This window comes from Carya illinoinensis, chromosome 2 (assembly GCF_018687715.1).
Source record: "Carya illinoinensis cultivar Pawnee chromosome 2, C.illinoinensisPawnee_v1, whole genome shotgun sequence".
NCBI classification, from domain to species: Eukaryota; Viridiplantae; Streptophyta; class Magnoliopsida; order Fagales; family Juglandaceae; genus Carya; species Carya illinoinensis.
In genome coordinates this window covers 32323375-32342123 of record NC_056753.1, presented here as the reverse complement: position 1 = coordinate 32342123, position 18749 = coordinate 32323375, and the positions used below count along the sequence as shown (strand labels likewise).

The following is an 18749-nucleotide window of genomic DNA, read 5'->3' as shown; positions in this document are numbered from 1 at the left end:
TTGGAGAATTGGTCGTTTGATTCAAATTTGTACCAATCCACAGACTTCTTGTTGTTTATATGTCCACTAGACAACCATAGAAATTCATGGTAACACACACCCATTACCAATTAAAACAGAGACTCAAACATAAGACAAGGAGATTTCTTTTCAAATAGACAAACTCTCGACCATAGGGTTATTTCATATCTACCTAGCAAGAGCAGCAATGTCTGATTCAAGGTCAACAGGGATTTCTTCTAGTGAAAGTCCTAAAGTCCTGCCCTCGGTGTTAAACCTCTGACTTCTTCCATGAGCCATCACAAGATCCAAACATTCCTTTAGTTCTATCAATACCTGACTCATGTCTGGTCTTTGGATTGCAGTTGGCAATGTGCAGGACATGGCTATCTCTGCAGCTTTCCAGGCAGAATTAGTGTTAAATTCTCCTTCTAACCTTGGGTCAACAATGTTTTGAATATCCCCCCTTTCTATCATAGTAATAACCCAATCAAGTATGTGAGTATCTTCCATAGAGCCTCTTATTATTGCAGGGCGACCAGAGATCAGCACAAACAAAATTATCCCAAAGCTATAGACGTCACTTTTTTTATCAGCGTTTCCTGTTGCATGAGATCTGTACATGAAAACAAGTGACTGTATAAATCCAAGAAGCTCATAGCTTGAATTAATGCTGCTAGTTGTTAGTTCCGCTATACATCCTTGCCGCCTTTAGTAAGATTATGGTGATTGCATAAACTTTTAAGTAATAGCTATTTGCATCCTAGTGTTTTGTGCAGCTATCATGGTGAAGAAAGTGAGCTGTTCATCCAAATTCTAATAGGGTGTATTTGGGAAAATATTGGTATTTCAAAATTTTGCATATTGATTTAAGTTGTAAATCGTATAGATTTTAGACGTGGTTGAGAACTTGGAAGTCAATGTTACAAACCTAAAGAGCAGAGTGTTTAGCAGTGAAAAATTTTAAGATAACAAGCTTGGTGTGTTGCATGTACCTTTAGAACAACTGTAAATAATACATATTACATTCTAAGTAATAAAAGAAGCAATTTGAATCAGTAGCTCCAAACCCTTACCGAGGATCGAGGTATCCAATTGTGCCAGCTGGGCGAGTTGACACATGAGAGTCACTGTCAGTTGAGAAGGCTCTAGAAAGCCCAAAATCAGCTATCTTGGCTTGCATGTGATCAGTCAATAAAATGTTGGAAGGTTTCAAATCTCTGTGGATTATAGATGGCTTGCAACCATTATGTAGATACTCCAGTCCTGCAACTCCGCCAATAAACCATTGTTAACTTATTCAAGCAAAAACAACAAACTGTAATGCAAAGATATTGAAGATTAATAATCATGTAGTCGAGAAAAAAAAAATTCATGTAGTCGATTTGTTTGCAAACCATGTGCTGCATCCACTGCAATGTGAAGTCTCTCATTCCAACTTAAGATGTTTGCATTTGTCCCTGCAACCAAAATATATGTTGGGCTTTTATTGAAAACGGTCATGCTTTTGGAATAATCGTGCAAGAATAATAATTTTTGTGGTTTTTATCAATCGTATACATTCTAATCCTATTTGTATCAAACGACAATAAAAGCCATTGTAAAGTTTGGTCAAACTTAGGCTGGCAAGTAGGTACCTCATCCTTACCCCTTTGGTTTGATTTAATTGGTCTGGTGTCTTGGCTGTGTATCCCAGAAAAATCAGCGAGTTTGCTGATTTGTTTAGGAATTTCATCATCATCATCATCATCCTCTCTCTCTCTCTCTCTCTCTCTCTCTCTCTCTCTCTCTCTCTCTCTCTCTCTCTCTCTCTCTCCACATTATGTTATGATCGTCTCATAGGTTCTACACAAAGCACAAGACCTAATTGACATTTTGTGGTTGGTGGTCACTTGTTTGATTATGGGAGTGGGCAATATGGGAATGACTACTAGAAATGATTTCTTGAGCATTCATATGGAAGCCTTGAATACAAAATTGTAAATACCTGATAAATGCTGGAGCAGATTGCCATTAGCCATGTACTCATATATGAGTGCTTTGTTTCCACCCTCATCACAGTATCCAACAAGAGAAACCAAGTTTTGATGATGAACTATTGTTAGGAGTTGTGCCTACAGTTTGAAATGGCACTCCATTCTTAGTTGGATGAAATCCTAGTTTTTGTAACTTTCAAGTAATTGAAGAGATTGGATGCAGTATTAAATTTGACCTCTGCTTGAAATTCCTTGTACCCTTGGTTGGATGAAGGACAGAGAAATTTAACTGCAACTTTAGTGTCTTCTTCCAGCGTGCCAAGGTATACATTTCCAAACCCACCTCCTCCAATGATTGTTTTGAAGTCATTGGTTATACTCACAACTTCAGAATAGCTATATTGCCGACTCTTCATTTTGATGTTGGATTTGGCAACCATACCTACAGCAAAGTGACAATAAGAACTGAAACATGCACAAATCTACCTAAAATATACGAGATTTGCATGGGATTACTCAAACCTATTTCATCTCACACCATATCATTACACCTCACTCCCTTCTGTTTTTAGGATCAAATCATATGCAATGACCTGTTATCAATCTCCAGATTGGTTTGTCCGTTATAGTTTGTCACAGAATAGTTTTGAACGCCCCTAACTATGCAAGTCTCATATTCGGTGAGTGAATTATGATAGGGTTGCAGGAATGCCAATTCCCACATTGGTTCTTTACTATGTGAAACTTGGCTTGTATAAATGATTCTAAGGAGCTCTAATTGTAACCTTGACTAGCCTTTACGGAGCACAAGTACACTTGTGATTAACACTTTCCTTTGGTTGTTATAATGGGGGTTTGACTTCACCTAGTAACATTGTGTAGTGTTGGAGCATCGTAGTGCAAACTGGACTAATTGGAAATTTAAGGAGATTGTAACTCCTGGAATGATTAAGTCCAACATTGGGTAAATAAAGTTTTGATAGAATTGTATGGGTCAAATCTGACATTTGTTCTTTATTATGTGGAACAGAATTTTCTATATGATTTCAATGGGTCTCAGTTATAATATTTCTTGTGCTGAAAGTTGGATTACATGCTTGCCTAATTTTTCAAGATATGTTGCCTATCTGTTTAAGGTCAACATGGGCTTAAGATGGCATGTAGTCTCTTTTTGAATGCATGAGTTGAAGATTTTCAAAATAGGTGCTTTTACAAAACAACAAGAGAGTGAGATGACAAGGTTTGGGAGAGCAGGCCATAATTAGATTCTCAATCTGTAGAACTTAATGGACACAATGATTATTAATCTCGATCCTGACAAGGATCTGTTTCATTGAAGCCATAAAACCATTTATGGCCTTGCTAAGAACTTGATGGATATAATTCAGTTTTTTTAATCAGTTGTATAATTTCCTTTCATGATCGTGTGCTTGGTCACAATGACCTCTGGTGAGAAACCAATTAGCGTTTGCTTTATTTAATTCAATTTCTATTATTTGTTTCTAGACTCTAGAGGCTTCAGTGTATCACAGGAAAAATAATCGAGAACTACATCTCTGGTAAACAAGGTCACCTCTATGTACACGCTTTCAAGATGGTCTTTTTCTTGATCTTGGGTTGAGAAGCTATAAAACCGGAACCGTTAGGTTCCCTTTTTTTATTGTATTTTATTTATTGCATTGCAACGTTTGTTTTGGGGCGTTTGATGAGATCTCCCACCCCCTTCTTTAATGTTTTTATTTTCAGTTAATGCCGCAGAAAATAACTCACCTCTATGAATTGTAATGACAATCACAGAAGTAGAAAATTAAAAACAAAAACTCAAAAAGGACTACCTCCTTGTCTTTTCCTTCTATATATAGCGAGAGCACTAAAGATGAGCAGAAGGACCAAGACTGTTGCTATAGATGATGCAACAATTGGAATAACAGAGTCCTTTTTCTTCCTCCTCTTGCATGAAGCTGGCGGACAAAGGTCTGGGTTTTCATCGAGCCTTGTACAATGAGAATCAAGGTAAGAGTCAGGGTAAGTAAGTTATTAACTATGGATGATGCTGCCATCATCCAGTAAGAACTTTTTTTCATTAGTAAATGCAATCAGATTTATATAGCAATGAACAAAGAAAGTTTGCTTTCTGTAGTATTCGCCATGTGCAGCTAGCAGTTGTAAAGGGGAAAGAACAAGAAAACGAAACAAATTGATAAAGCTAAATTAGAACAAGTAACTCAACAAATAAAATATTATAAGTAGGAAGATATGCTAACCTCAGCATCAATTTCCCAACCCTGGACTTCTCCAGAAGCGCGTCAGGAACTATACCTGTGAGATTATTTCCTCTTAAATCACTGCAAAGATAGTGTTCAATAAATCACCGCAATTTTCTTCCCAGAAAGTCATGTTGGAAATATCTAGATCAAATTTCAGCAACTTACAGAGTGCTTAAATTCTGCAATTGTGCCAAAAGTTCAGGTAGTGGACCAGTTAAGTCATTATATGACAAATCCCTGAAACAGAGGGGTGGCAACATTTTGGATGAATTGTTGTATCCATAAATGATAAGCTAAACTTTAGTTTTCTGTTCTTGACATTTTCATACAGTTGCATGGTTTGTATATAAGTATGAACTTCACAAATAAATGTTCCTCGCTATCAAATCCCACAAATACTCGCTCCAAGCATTAACACCTTCAGCAATTTAGGGATTCATCTACCAATTGGTAATCTCATGCAGGCTGGTGGTTTTATTGAGCCTGCTGGTGTATAGCTTGCTAGTCTGTAGTAGCTGAATCCTAAATATCAATCATAATTCAAACTAAGACTCACAAGGACTGCATCGCTTGGAGACTGGAGAATGAAGCTGATATCTCTCCGGTCAAATTGCTCGAGCTCAAGTTCCTGCATGTAATTTTGAGAAAAAGGAAGAGTTATTGCCATTTTTTGAAAACTAAGTTTCAAAACTTGCAAAATTATTCTCACGCAATCAGTTGGCCCCTATTTACGCGATAAGTTCAGTTGAATATAGGGAAGCGTTACAGACTTATTTCTTTTTTCTTCCATTGCATATAAAAGGAGTTTTCCACTGAGCCATTTCCTAGCTGGACACATCATATTATCATATCAGCTAATATGAAAGTTGATGCCCACAGAGTGGAGGATTTTCTTCCCCTTTGGGTGAAAATTGCTTGAAATCACATAGCATGCCTCAGAAAGTTTTGATGTTTCGGAAACACGCTTACAGTGAGATGATCCTTGGCGGGTTGTCGTTACTGCAGTTCAATCCATCCCATGAGTATTCACTTGGTGCACATGGATCGCCTTGCCAGTTTCTAGTCATTCTGTACAGTTTTTTGATTTCCATGATGGCTTCAACTAATGTTTAACGTCAAACAGGAATTAGAAGAAGAGAATTCAAAAGGAAAGACGGAAGGGAGAAACTTGAAATATAAATGCAGCATGAAAGGCTCGTCTAATTGGCAGAGAAGCAACGAAGAGAAAAAAAACATACCATCATCTGCGGCAGTTGGTTGATTTGGTTGCTCTATTAACGCAAAAGTCTCGAAGGCGTTGAGGATTGGAGGGAACTGAGTTCCCTCGGCCGCATTTATTGAAAAGTTAAGCCCCATTCCTCTAACTGGCAGAGAAGTTCGGGCTATGGTTTGTGGGTTCAGATAATCAAGTTTAACAGATTCTGTCAGGTTTGTCTCCCCGTTCAAGTTGATAGTGAATTCCCTCTTCTGACCTGGTTCAAGCTTCTCAATCTCGGAAAAATGAAAGTAAACAGAACATTTGGAATTTGAGCACTGTTCCCTTGTTTCATCAGCTGGGGAGTAGCTCAAGGGAATGCTCGCGTTCCGTGTTTTGGCAGCGGTCATCAACACTACATCTGGTATTTTATAGGCATTATCACTGCTCTGGGTGTAAGTGCTCTCATTAGTTGCAATTTGAATCCAATCTTTCGATGAAAAATGCCACCAGAAGCGATCATAAACATCTTCAGGATACCTAATTGGGTTGGAAGAATTTAGTTTCAGATTTGGTCAGAAGAACCGAGCAAGCGAGGAAAAAGAAATTCCTGATTAATGCTGATTTGTTTGTGAATTTTATCATTCTCAATCACTGAATATTTTGCATTTCAAGTCGTCTCAACGGTCAATCATTTAAAATGTACCTGAAGACAAAAAGAACAACATTTTCCAACTGATCAGGATACTAAGACTGACTTACCTCATCATTGGTCCACTTCCGCCGACATCATATCGCCTAATGCTTGCAAGTGCCTCCCCGCTCTCGGTTCGATAAATGGAATTCTCCAAACGCCGTAGGTCCAAAGCAGAAATGAAGGGTACCCCATGGCCAATGTTCACAAGACATACATCTATGAAATCCGTCGTGGGAACATGAATAATCCCACGAGTCAAAGGCAGGTCAGTTTTCACCGTTATCCATTTATTAACACCAAGATGTAGGTCAAATGTTGGGTACTGATTTTTTCCATCATAATTCCCGTATAAGAATCTAGCTCTGATTAGGTACGGGTTGTTTTTGGCTTGATCCGGTCTCAGGGTGTAACAATTCCTCTTTCCTTGAGGGAAACTTCTCAAGGTTTTTAGTAGCTGTCCAGAATATCCAGACACAGTACTCTCAGTTATTCCGGTATCTATAAATTCTTTATCTGAGACATAAGTAATGCCATTTTCAATTGAATCTTCAGTGCTGCCACAGTCAATGCTGATGAAGCCTTGAACATTGTCAAAAAATGTAAGCAGGGAGAATTAGATGTATATATGAGCCATGAATATGACAATCAGACTGGCGCAAGAAATCTAGGAGAGACAACTCTCTCTCTCTCTCACTCTCTCAAACTGATACGAATAAAAAAAAAAAAGAGCAGCAACCCGTCTAGATTACAAATGTGATATTAGAACCCAAAAAATAACAATCCCCATGTCTCGCTTCCATTGCAACAAGTTCTTAGCAAGTTATCATGCAAAAATAAATAAATAAATAATAAATAAGAAAGAAAGAAGTACTAGGTTCACAAAGCTGTCAAGATTAATAATCTATGTACTTCTAGTACCTGGGATTTCAGCAAGTTTTCTTCCAGCATGCTGATTGACTTTTGCATGATCTAGTTTTGAGTTGCCCAGAATGGCAATCGTTAGAACCAAGAAAAGCCACAATTTCAAAATCAAAACCGAGTCCGTTGCACCGTCCATTTCTTACCAAGGAGCATCAGGGTTTCCCCATGAATTTCTCTGCCTCTTCCCTTCACTACTCATGTACGAATTAAACAAGCTTCCGTTATTTCCGTGGCAAAAAACCTGGTTCAAATGAAGGTTACTTAGCGTAATTAAGAATGAGCTAGCTGGAGGTTGACGTACGGATATTGATACCAAACCTTGACTTTGGGTTGTTTTCATATTAGAAAAATAAAATAAAAGACTCCCCATAGTTTGACTTACTGAATAATAATAATAATAATAAAAGATTTCGTGATACTTTTAATATTACTGGCTTAATGACACCTCCCAAAAGAAAAACGATGTGATACGCGCCACATCAGTATTGGATTACATAATATTATCCATTCATTCAACATGATGCATCAAGTAAAGTTTTAACAGGATGTAAGCCAAACTTGGATATAATTGTAAACGAAAAAACAATCGTAGATTTATATATTTATGATTTTTAAAAGGGTAAAACTTAATTACTTTGTAGATAAGGGATAAAGAAAATTACGTACAATCGTAAAGTGTCGATGCTTGTCAAATTGAAGTTTATAGGGCTAAACTAGGCGAAATTGGCTTACAAAGTTACATCCTATTAAAAGAAAAATTTTAAGAAGACAAAATTGTAAGAGCACGTTATTTATAGAAAAAGAAAATATTTTTAATTGTACTTGCAAAAAATTTACAAAAAATTTAATTCTTTTTGTGTCAACTACTGATAGTCTGATATGCTGAAAATTATAATTCAAAATTTAAAATTGAGATTAAAAAATTTGATAAAATAAGTCTTATAGGTAAAAATGTAAATAAAAATTGTTAGTACACGAAGAACTACTTACTCTTATAAAAATACCCTTGATTTAAAACAGAGTCGACCTAAAGCTATTATAAAAGAATTGTATCTATATTATTCCTCAAGTTATTATCAATATGAATTATGTTTCCTATATATTTTATTGAGAGAGATGGCGTTTGTATCGTTTTCGAGGGCGGGCTCTATCAGAGAGTAGAGATCAATCTGTAGCAATCGTCTGATCCATACAATCTGATATCGTAGTCGATGATTCAAACAACGTACCTATATATTAGGCTATTTACTTGACTACTTCAACGAATTATGTCTTTGGTGTAAAGTTCACTCTCAAGAAATTTTGGTGAAGATCAAGCTATGTATGAATACGTGTTTCTAATTTCTTCGCATGCATTAAATTAACTTGAAGATCACCGACGGTGTGGCCAATTCAACGCGCTGATGAATCTGTATTGACGTGTTAATTGCTATATATCGTTTTCATTAGGTCTACAGTCCATAAATATCGTTGAAACTTTCGACCTGCATGAAATATCCTCTAAACTTCCACAACGTTAATCCTAAAGTTTGGGTAATTTCCAGCTTGTTGACTGTCTGATTTAATTTTATTAGTTCTTCTGCCGTACATACCGCTATGATCATATATATAATTGCACTCATTATGAGACAAAATGTTTTACGGACATGATGAGATACGGACACGATTTGACTTTTTCAATTCGTATATTTGATAAATCTTTACTTTTGGCCTGATCTATTTGTTTTTTTTTTTTTCCTTTCTAAATGTGGCAAATATTAATGTGACCATTAATTATGAACCCTTTTCTTGTTATATTGGTCAGGATTAATGGATTAATTTAAAATCCATTTCGCGATTATTTTTGTTTCCACTCCTTAACATTTTTCCACTGTCCTTTTTGTATCATCAGTTTTCTTAATTAATATTATAGCTGTGAGAATTTGGTTAAAATTAAGTGACTAAGTTGATAAATTTGGATAGAATTAAGTGACTAAGATGATAGGTCACTAGTACTTTATGATAGATCATCTTATTTTGAGTTTTATATATATTTTAGATGAATGTAAAAGACTTTGAGTTTATTTAAGTTATTTTGATTTTATCTAAAGGTTGTTAAAAAATATTTTAGATAAGTCAAAAGTGTAGAAGTTGAGTTCCACAATATGAATTTTATCCAGAGAAGAACTTGAATGTGAAACTGTCAATGCTAAGAAGATAAGTATTAGGCACTAGTAAACTGTTAGTAGAATCTGTCAGCCAAGTTTCACTGTGACTTTGAAACTACTTTTAGAAATATATTTAAACTATCATACTGATTAGGAACAGCAAATATTCAGTTCTAGATAATTTTTAGAGCACTTTCTAGTACTTATTTTGGTGAGAAGATTCAATTGAGAATTTTTATATTGTTTATATCAAAAAGTGTGATCGTGCTCCATGTTGGAGATAGAGTGATCGTGATTTAGCTACTGAAATTTCAGAAGAAAAGTCAATATTTAAAAATTGTCAAAAGTTCTAGCTACTACAGCAGTACAGAAAAAAAGGTCTTGTCATGTAAAGAGTGTCAATTGACAAATGTTTTGAAACTTGCTTGTAACTAATTTTCAAATGATAAAATTGACTTTTCTGAATTTGATTGCTCCGAATGATTTTACCTTTAAAAAATTCTTTAAATAGTTTCTTTTTGTTACCAAGATTGGTGTAGGGGGTGTCAAATCATGTTAACGGGTCGTGTTCGTGTCGTGTCAAAGCATGTATATTATACCATATAGGTAAACCCTAATCCAACCCATTAAGCTTATTGTGTCACAATCTCAAACCCTAACACGATCCATTAACATAACGTGTCATGTCGTGTCAACCCGTTTTGACCCATTAGTGAATATTACTAAATAGGTTGACACAGCACAATACCACTTGTTTCAAATTATTTATGTAAATGGATTAAATAGGCCTGAAATTAACCTGTTTGACTTGATTAAATTTAATATAATTTTTTATAATGTTAAAATTACAATATCTATAAAAATTATAAAACTAACTACAAGTTTAAAATTAAAATCTAAACAACAAAAATATCGAAATTAAAATTCTAACAATTTTACTTTTGGGTAGAAGGGTATAATTGTAATTTTAACTTTCTTAACCAGTCATAACGGGTTGACCCGTTATCAACCCATTAAGAAATCGTGTCTTAACGGGTCAACCTGTTTTGACCCGAATCCATTAAGACTAAACTCTAACCCGCTATTATCGTGTCGTGTTCGTGTTGGGTTAACGGGTTGTGTAACAAATTGCCACCCCTAAATTAGTATTATGCAATTAATTTATTTTATATTATTGTTTGGTTATTAAATAATTACATGATTGAGAACTAACTAATTTGTTGAGTGAATTGATAAATCTTTATATTACTATACATGGATATCTGGATTATTTGAAATATAAAAATATATGAATTTTGTTACATATAATCACTCTTATATATTTTACGACATAAAATATTTGAAAACGTGTACAAGAAATAGCCACAACTTATAATTTACAAGGCAAGGTGAGTAAACAATAATAAGAAAAAAAGGTATTAATTGTAAGTGTAGTACTGTACTGCATCTTTTTACATGGTAATGTTATATATAGTTTTAAAATATATAAGTTTTATGTATTTATTTTGAAAAAAAAAATTTGATTCATTTTTAAAAAATTAAATTTTTCATATATATTTTAAATTTCTATTTTTTTCTAAAAAAAATATTTTTTATCTTCATCAAATTAAGGCAATTTGCAAAGGATAATGCCATTTTGCCGCTCGGGCAGTACCGCTCAAGTGTACCGTTCGGAAAAAAAATAATATTTTTTTTTCTTATTTAATGATTAAGAAATAAATTTTAAGTATATTGATGTATTTTTTTATTTAATAATTAAGAAAATGATTAAAAAATTATGAAAAGAAAATTAAAATAAAAAATGAAAAAAGTTTTGCACTGCCTAACGGTAAGGTTGAGGCGGCAGAGTAGCCCCGCCCATTTGCAAATGCATGTGAAGTCCAAGTTGCATGCAGACGACTGCTACTACTTGCAGAAGTGGATGCATACGTACGCCAATGATCATAATTTCTTTGCATTAAACTTTGACACCGACCGTACTTGGACCAATACATTGTACATGAACGAGATGTGATTGCGCCTCGTTTGTTTTTATAATTATAATTATTTTTATTTTATTTTATTATTATAATTTTATTAAATTTATATATAAAATAAAATAAATAATTTATTTTTTTAAATTTTAAAATAAAAATAATATTAAAAAATAAATTTTAATTTATTTTTAACGTATATCTCAACTATTCAACCTCATATACGAAAATAAATGAGCCTTACGAACATAGTGTGGACCTTTTATTATAAGAACATAGTCATTTTAAACTTTAGAGTTGTAAATGAATTGACATTACAAATTTGCCGTCGCGTTCTGTTTGGTTCAACAATATTTTAGACCATTTCAAACTTTTTTTTGATATGTTTAGACTGTTTCAGCCCTTCTGTCCACAGTTAATTACATTAATTTCAGTATGAGATTTTCACCACAAACGTCAAAGTCAAACCAATTTTCTTCAACGGCACCAACTTTTCAAACATATGAGATAAGAGTTTAAGATGTGAGGGAAAGGACGTACTTTCTTCGTTTGATTTGTCCTGCCTTTTGCCCGTTTGGCGTTTGCTGGCCTGGTCACCAATTCCAATGTGCCTGCATGTAATATCCTGTACGTACGTGCGCCATTACCGCAAAAATGCTGCGGAAAAATTTAATTATAAATATAATTACGGATTAATATATATTAATTTAATGTGATTTATAAAAAATAAATTTTATTAAAAATAATATAAATTTAAATTTTAAATATAAAAAATCAATTTTTGTGTATATTAACACACTATTTTATTTATATATAACAAAACTCAAATGTTAAGCAACTTTCTTAACATTTATGCATCATATTTTTTTTTTAATTTTTAAAATTTTTAATATCTTTTTAAAAAATTTATAAGTTTAGTCTTCTTAAATTAATTCAATTCTTATATTTATTATTTATATATTAAATATTTGATAAGAAAATAAAAATTAAAAAATATATGTTATATATATATATATATGTAAAGGTTGTATGAATAATAAAAAGTTCTATAGATTTTTTCATTTAATAATATTATATACACTTATAAAAAATATAGGCAAAAGTGAATAAAATGAATCTTCTTCTGCCTCCAAGTTGTCGTGATATTTCCACATTTATGGCTAATGGAGAAGTCTCTCAACTACTGCTCCCTGGGTCACTGTCATAAGAAGGCTGATTTTTTCTTTTAATTTCTTTTCCAAAGCATGTTATTTGTGGTTCTAATCATGTGAAATCTGCCATTCAACAAAATATTCTTTTGTATGGTCATTTCGTCTCCATTGAAGGCTCGACGATAACGTCTTTAACTAGAATTCTAAAAAAGTTTTCCCGGATTCTGCTCTAAAACACTCGCAACCAGTACGAAATACTCTCGTTTTCTGGAGGACATGCTTTAATTCCTTTCCGCATCTTCTCTCGCATGTACGTCTTTCTAGTCGATCGGCCTCCTGGTTCTCCGGGATAGATAGATAGATAGATGGGTGCGGTAAGTGGAAGCGAAAGTTCATGGTGTTCCACGATTGGATTACTAGCCTTTGCGCTGGGATTTGCATTGTGGCCATTTACTGTAACTGCTGTTTTGGTTTCCGAGAAGGAACTGTCTAATCCCGAACATGGTAGAAGGAATCTACACGACATAGGGGGTAAGTATCTTAATTCATTATACTACTGATTTCAGCTACAATATTTGTTACCAGATGTGGGCTTTGTAATTTTCTTTCATGGCCCTTGAAAAATCTGTTTCGGGATACAAAATTTCATTGCTGAAACCAGAAGTACTCCAAATTAACGTTGTCAGCGTTGGTATTTTTTATCTTCTTAAATAGGCTCCATTAACATCGACTGTGGTATCCAGAAAGATTCCAGCTACACTGATGAAAAAACCGAGTTACAATATGCTTCAGATGATGGATTCATCGGCAGTGGAGAGAATAAGGACATATCTTCCGAATTCAAAACTGAAACCCTTCAGACATCTCTTTTGAATGTGAGAAGTTTTCCTCAGGGAAACAGAAGTTGCTACACTCTAAAACCTCCAAGAGGCAAGGGTACGAACTATTTCATCAGGGCCACCTTCATGTACGGAAATTACGATGAGCAGAACCAGTTGCCAGAGTTCGGCCTATATTTAGGAGTTAATGAATGGGATACAATAAAGTTTGAGAACGCATCTCATGTTGTGATCAAGGAGATTATATATGCTGCAGTGACTGATGATGTATATGTTTGTCTCAGTAATACTGGGTCAGGAACTCCTTTCATATCGACACTAGAGCTGAGGCATTTCGATGAGAAAAGTTATAACCAAACTGAATTCACAGCCTTACTTCTGTACAGGCGTTATGATATCGGCTCAACAACAGGTCAAATAGTCCGGTGAGTTTCTTCTCATGTCGAGTATTATTTGAGCACAGTGCAGGGTTATAGGGTGAGGCCGTGAGAGAAGAACTGAACCAAGGAAAGGGGGTAGGGGTATAATAGGAATATGTAGCATGCTCCAAAAAGTTGTGTTGGGTAGGAAATTTATGGCTGACGTGAATGGTTATGGAAAAATGCATTGATTGTTGTTTTTTTTTGTTTTTTGGTATACTTTCCTTAAATTATTACAAATGGTACAAAAGCTGACATCATATGCACTGGACGCTAAGTTCAAAAGATTTGATATTTCGATTTGAGTGAGAGAGACTGTACTACTCATTGATTCTAACATTGGGTGAAAAATCCACGATAGAGGTGAAGGTGTATGATAAAAGTGCATTGAATGTCAAATTTCATGTAGTTTCTCACTTGGGTCAAATTTCGGATTCCCAAGTCCTTGAAAGAACATGATATATACAGCTCCCTTATCAGATATTTGGTACCTTTTCAGTCTGTTCCAAAAGAATCATTATGCTCTGATGCGAGGAAAATTTCAAGTTTCTGTTTGCTTATTTATGATCATTGCATTAGCATCTTTTACTTGCTCATGAATCATATTCGCAACTGCCTCAGGTACAAAAAAGATGCTTATGATCGAATGTGGTTTCCTTATAACCTGCCTCAATCTAGACCAATCAACACCTCCTCCGAAATTGACACCCTTAATCGAACTGAATATCAACTACCGTCAACGGTCATGAACACTGCTGTCGTCCCAGAAAATGCCAGTGACACCCTCCATTTTGAATTGGATACTGGCGATCCCACTTTAACTTTTTACCCCTTCCTGCACTTTGCTGAACTTGTAAAGCTCCAAAGCAACGAGCGTAGAGAATTTAACATTGATATAAACGGCAACCTCTGGTTCCAAGCTTTAGCTCCCAAGTACCTGTCCTCAACAACTATAAATGGAAGCGGGCCAGTGAGGGGAACTAACCTCAGTTTCAAACTTTCTAAGACCCAAAGCTCTACCCTTCCTCCCATTCTCAACGCAATGGAGGTGTACAGAGCAAAAGATTTCTTAAATATGCCAACACACCAAGACGACGGTAATATCTAACTAACTACTTTGCTTCTCATCTTTTGTTGTTCTTATATTTTATTTGGTTGAGATGTGACTTCAAGTCATTTTTGACAAATTTATGTTGGTGTATTTTAGTTGTTGCTATCATGGAAATCAGAGGTTGGTATGAGCTGTCTAAATTTTGGGAAGGAGATCCATGTCTGCCACTACCAGCTTGGGATGGCCTGCAGTGCAGCGACAATGGTTATAATCCCCACAAGATTACCACCTTGTGAGTGTTTGTAATCAGAAGTTAAAAAAATAAAAGAATAATTAATATATCATCTGATGCAGATATTACAACGTGAATTGAACCTTTTAAATTGAATTCAGGAATCTATCCTCAAGGGGACTGACAGGAACGATACATACTTCAATTGGCCGGCTTAAATCACTTCAGTACCTGTGAGTTTAAGTTAATAGCAAATACACATTCTTCATGCTAATGATGGCCTTTGCAATACGAGCATTTTTTTTTTTCAACCCAATGTCACTTAACAAGAATCAATACTTCCCACTTATGCGTTAATCAATTTTTTCTCCTAAAACCTTCCTGAGTTATGTACATAGTCTATAATTGATGCAATCTAATCCTTGTCTTTCCAGGGATTTATCCAACAATAGCTTAACAGGAACACTACCTGAATTTTTGTTACAATTGCCAGACTTGAGGGCTGCGTAAGTGATTGACCTGTTGACGTTAAGATGCTATATCTCCTTTGAATGTCTCAGACTTAAGGGCCGTGTAAGAATTCTTTTGCAGGAATTTGTCCGGAAACAAACTCTCTGGTTCAGTTCCTTCTGATTTCAGTGCAATAATAGGAGATGGATCTCTAAGGTCTGTTATTATGCTGCCCGCCCCACCAAAAACAAAAATAAAAAAATAAATAAATAAAAAGGATGAAGAATCGAAATGTTGGGTTATTTGATAATGGTTACTATAGATTTTCATTGCTTGTCATCTCCCTGTTTCCATATTTAACCTGGTTAAAGTTTGATTTGGGTCTTATATGACTTCATAGTGTGGATGGAAATCCGGATCTCTGTGTGACGGGTCCATGCAAAAAGGAGAAGAAGAAGAAGAATCTTGCCGTCCCGATAATCGCAGCCATTGTTTCATCAGTTGTAGTATTGATTGTACTGGCTATTCTGTGGAGCTACAGAAGAAAACAACGTATGCATCGTCCAAAACAATGTAAACAACATCAAGTTGATTTTATTATATTTCTATGGAAATGCAGTCAAATTTCAGAAAATTAAATATGAAATTTCTCTTAAAAACCCGTTGAAGTTTACTTAATGAAAGAGCATACCCTAATTAGATTTATGATGGCCTTTTCAGCTGCAAAGCAGGTTGCTAGAACTCACCGGCAGGGATCCGGGTCATTGAAGCTAGACAATCGTCATTTTACATACGATGAGGTTTTAAGAATAACCAATAACTTTCAGACAATTATTGGGAAAGGAGGATTTGGAACAGTATACCATGGACTGTTAAGTGACGGCACACAAGTAGCAGTCAAGATGCTCTCTCCATCATCAACTCAAGGCTCTAATGAGTTTCTCACAGAGGCATGCCACTCTAACAATCTCAAGTTTTATTTTATGAAAGAGGACTAATGAATTAGTAACTGCATCTAATCTCCAAAAAATATTCCAATTGTTTCGATAATCCCATTATTTTGTTAATATTCCTCGCTTGTTGAGCTGAAGATTTCTTTCTAATTAAGATAGTTCCAATTTAACTAGTTCTGCTTGAGGCCATTTCAAATTGCAGGTAGAGCTCTTGATGCGAGTTCATCATAGAAACTTAGTTTCCTTTACGGCATATTGCAATGAGGGTACAAACATCGGGATCATCTATGAGTACATGGCAAGTGGGAATTTAGCAGAGCATCTATCAGGTATCAATGATATTTAGTTTTTCAAGGTATTCAAGGAGTAAGAAACAACTCACAAATATCAGACATCTGAATTGTTACTTTGTGGCTATAGATAAAAGGAAAGATACTTTGACTTGGAAAGAGAGGATCCAGATTGCAGTTGATGCAGCTCAAGGTCTGTTGGCAGAATGGCTAGTAATAAATTTGATTTTTGTTTCAGTTTATATTCTTCTATCAAACTAAGAGAAACTGCTAATCATGCAGGACTGGAGTACTTGCACCATGGTTGCAAACCACCCATAATTCACAGAGATGTGAAGACAACCAACATTTTGTTGAATGAAAAAATGCAGGCCAAAATAGCTGATTTTGGGTTATCAAAATGCTTCCAGGTTGAAAATCAAAGTCAAAGTCATTTATTGACTACAGTTGTTGGCACGCTGGGTTACCTTGATCCAGAGTAAGTCTTTGACCAAGTCGAGTTCCATATAACACCGTCCATGGTTTCTTGATATAGGATTAGAGATTACCGTTTCCTGCAATACAATCCCTTAGCAAACAAGAAACCTAGCATCAAGAGTAATGATCTTACTCACAAGTGTTCTCTCTATGCAGATACTACAACTGCAACAGGTTAACTGAAAGAAGTGATGTTTTCAGTTTTGGAGTTGTGCTTTTGGAATTAATCACAGGCCGGCCAGCAGTAATAAAAAGCGAAGGGAATCCTCATATTATTCAATGGGTTAGTACCTTTCTCGGAAGAGGGGATATAAGAGGAATTGTTGATCCAAGGTTGCAAGGCAATTTTAACATCAATTCTGCTTGGAAGGCTGTGGAGACAGCAATGGCATGCGTGCCATTGAATTCTAACCAAAGGCCAACCATGAGTCACGTGCTGGTGGAATTGAAGGAGTGCTTGGAAATTGAACTTGCTTATGAACAAAGACTCGAAATGCAGGGTGTACTAATGGAATCCCGGAATACATTTGAAATGAGTCCTTTGGGTAGTGAGATTGAAACTATGCCCCTGGCAAGGTAGTGCCTAGCCTACGATGAACAGTTCTTGAATATACTATAAAGAATGTTAAACTTTCTAGACCCAATCTTTTTAATCATTGTGAATCTAAGATTTATACCTACTTTCATTTGAATAAGAAGTTGAGTTAAGAAATCTGTAGATCTTAACCGGTCTGTAACTTGTAAAACTGTATTGTCTGTCATATGAGTTTTGGGATTGAAATCTATATATTTGAGGCTCTTTCCATACCTTTTTGTTTTTCCCCTCATCATTCTCACCTTTGAACTAAGAAAAGGTCTTACGAAGCAAAGTAATATATAATTTAAGCAGCATAACCAATTTCGTAATATTGTAAATAATCATATATTTCTACATTATGACAAGAAGAGAAAATCACGTACATCTTGGATCAACATGAGGAAGTCCATATTCCAGCATACTAAAACGCTATATATTATTCTCATCGATTAAAGGGGTGCTGCATAGGCGTAGATAGGTGTCAGGGAGATCCATTCTCAGACTGTTTCTTGACCGGAGTGGCGCAGCACCGGCAACAAGACCCAGCTGGTGCAGGTGTGCAGCAGACACAAGCAGGACATACGGGTCTGGTAACTGAAAGACAATACGATAATTCAAACTAAATCCTGTTATGGCCATGGCTGATAACATAAACATACGAGGTAATGAAAGGGGGGTTTTACCTCTTTGAGTGAACCGAGCTGCATCACATGTTACCATTAATGGAGATAAGATGACTGCAAATACGAAGAGGGACACAAAAATAGACCTAATAGAGTTTCCAGCCATTGCTTGAAAGAAATAGAAAATAGAAATAGAATTGCTGGGATGAACACAGTGTGTCTATGTGGTGAAGGTATATTTATATTGGTTCCTGATCTGGATTCTGGGCCTTACACCGCACCTCACGGCACTAGGTCAGCTATCTGCATCATAATTTGAATGGGGAACGTTGACTTCTGACACTTTGATTGCTAGTAAAGTCTTTGTTGAACTTCCATTTCTTAAAATTTGATCCATCCCATGTCTGTTGACTATGATTATAATATGTGCCAGGGATCGAAGCTTCACCTCCCGTATCACGTAAGCCGGGCCGGTTACATATATAAAACCACCTTGGGATTAGGATCAGTC

The 18749-nt window shown here is 35.4% G+C and overlaps 2 protein-coding genes across 5 annotated transcripts; one reads left to right on the top strand and one right to left on the bottom strand.

The window, feature by feature from the left end:
* LOC122300997 (senescence-induced receptor-like serine/threonine-protein kinase) lies at positions 1 to 7353 on the bottom strand. 2 transcript variants are annotated; one of them, XM_043112045.1, is made up of 13 exons: positions 7054 to 7351; positions 6201 to 6714; positions 5482 to 5978; positions 5213 to 5345; positions 4800 to 4871; positions 4409 to 4480; positions 4241 to 4321; positions 3812 to 3969; positions 2213 to 2418; positions 1988 to 2114; positions 1398 to 1460; positions 1077 to 1266; positions 1 to 616 (listed from the first exon to the last, which is right to left on the bottom strand). In XM_043112045.1, exons 1-13 carry the CDS (start codon positions 7190 to 7192, stop codon positions 190 to 192), a joined length of 2679 nt encoding a protein of 892 aa, XP_042967979.1. In that variant the 5' UTR covers positions 7193 to 7351; the 3' UTR covers positions 1 to 189. The 2 variants fall into 2 exon arrangements, with proteins under 2 accessions (XP_042967979.1, XP_042967980.1); XM_043112046.1 differs by lacking the exons at positions 1988 to 2114; positions 2213 to 2418 and having other exon boundaries at positions 7054 to 7353.
* A 5086-nt stretch (positions 7354 to 12439) lies between these two features.
* LOC122300994 (putative leucine-rich repeat receptor-like protein kinase At2g19210) lies at positions 12440 to 17845 on the top strand. 3 transcript variants are annotated; one of them, XM_043112040.1, is made up of 13 exons: positions 12440 to 12858; positions 13042 to 13591; positions 14207 to 14682; positions 14793 to 14928; positions 15030 to 15101; positions 15303 to 15374; positions 15460 to 15534; positions 15719 to 15870; positions 16039 to 16268; positions 16474 to 16600; positions 16692 to 16754; positions 16844 to 17039; positions 17195 to 17845. In XM_043112040.1, the coding sequence occupies exons 1-13, from the start codon at positions 12693 to 12695 to the stop codon at positions 17616 to 17618; spliced, it is 2739 nt and encodes a 912-aa protein (XP_042967974.1). In that variant the 5' UTR covers positions 12440 to 12692; the 3' UTR covers positions 17619 to 17845. The 3 variants fall into 3 exon arrangements, with proteins under 3 accessions (XP_042967974.1, XP_042967973.1, XP_042967975.1); XM_043112039.1 differs by having other exon boundaries at positions 12441 to 12858; positions 15719 to 15891; XM_043112041.1 differs by having other exon boundaries at positions 12715 to 12858; positions 13071 to 13591; positions 15719 to 15891.
* Positions 17846 to 18749: the final 904 nt, after the last annotated feature.

What these genes read in the sequence shown, in the direction of transcription:
- LOC122300994 (XM_043112039.1), top strand. Translation starts at nt 12,693, where the DNA reads ATGGGTGCGGTAAGTGGAAGCGAAAGTTCATGGTGTTCCACGATTGGA. An exon ending in TTTAGCAGAGCATCTATCAG is followed by an intron (nt 16,601 to 16,691) that starts GTATCAATGATA and finishes TTGTGGCTATAG; the next exon opens with ATAAAAGGAAAGATACTTTG. An exon ending in TGCAGTTGATGCAGCTCAAG is followed by an intron (nt 16,755 to 16,843) that starts GTCTGTTGGCAG and finishes CTAATCATGCAG; the next exon opens with GACTGGAGTACTTGCACCAT.
- LOC122300997 (XM_043112045.1), bottom strand. Translation starts at nt 7,192, where the DNA reads ATGGACGGTGCAACGGACTCGGTTTTGATTTTGAAATTGTGGCTTTTC. An exon ending in ACCAACTGCCGCAGATGATG is followed by an intron (nt 5,346 to 5,481) that starts GTATGTTTTTTT and finishes GTTAAACATTAG; the next exon opens with TTGAAGCCATCATGGAAATC. An exon ending in CCGCCAAGGATCATCTCACT is followed by an intron (nt 4,872 to 5,212) that starts GTAAGCGTGTTT and finishes AATTACATGCAG; the next exon opens with GAACTTGAGCTCGAGCAATT.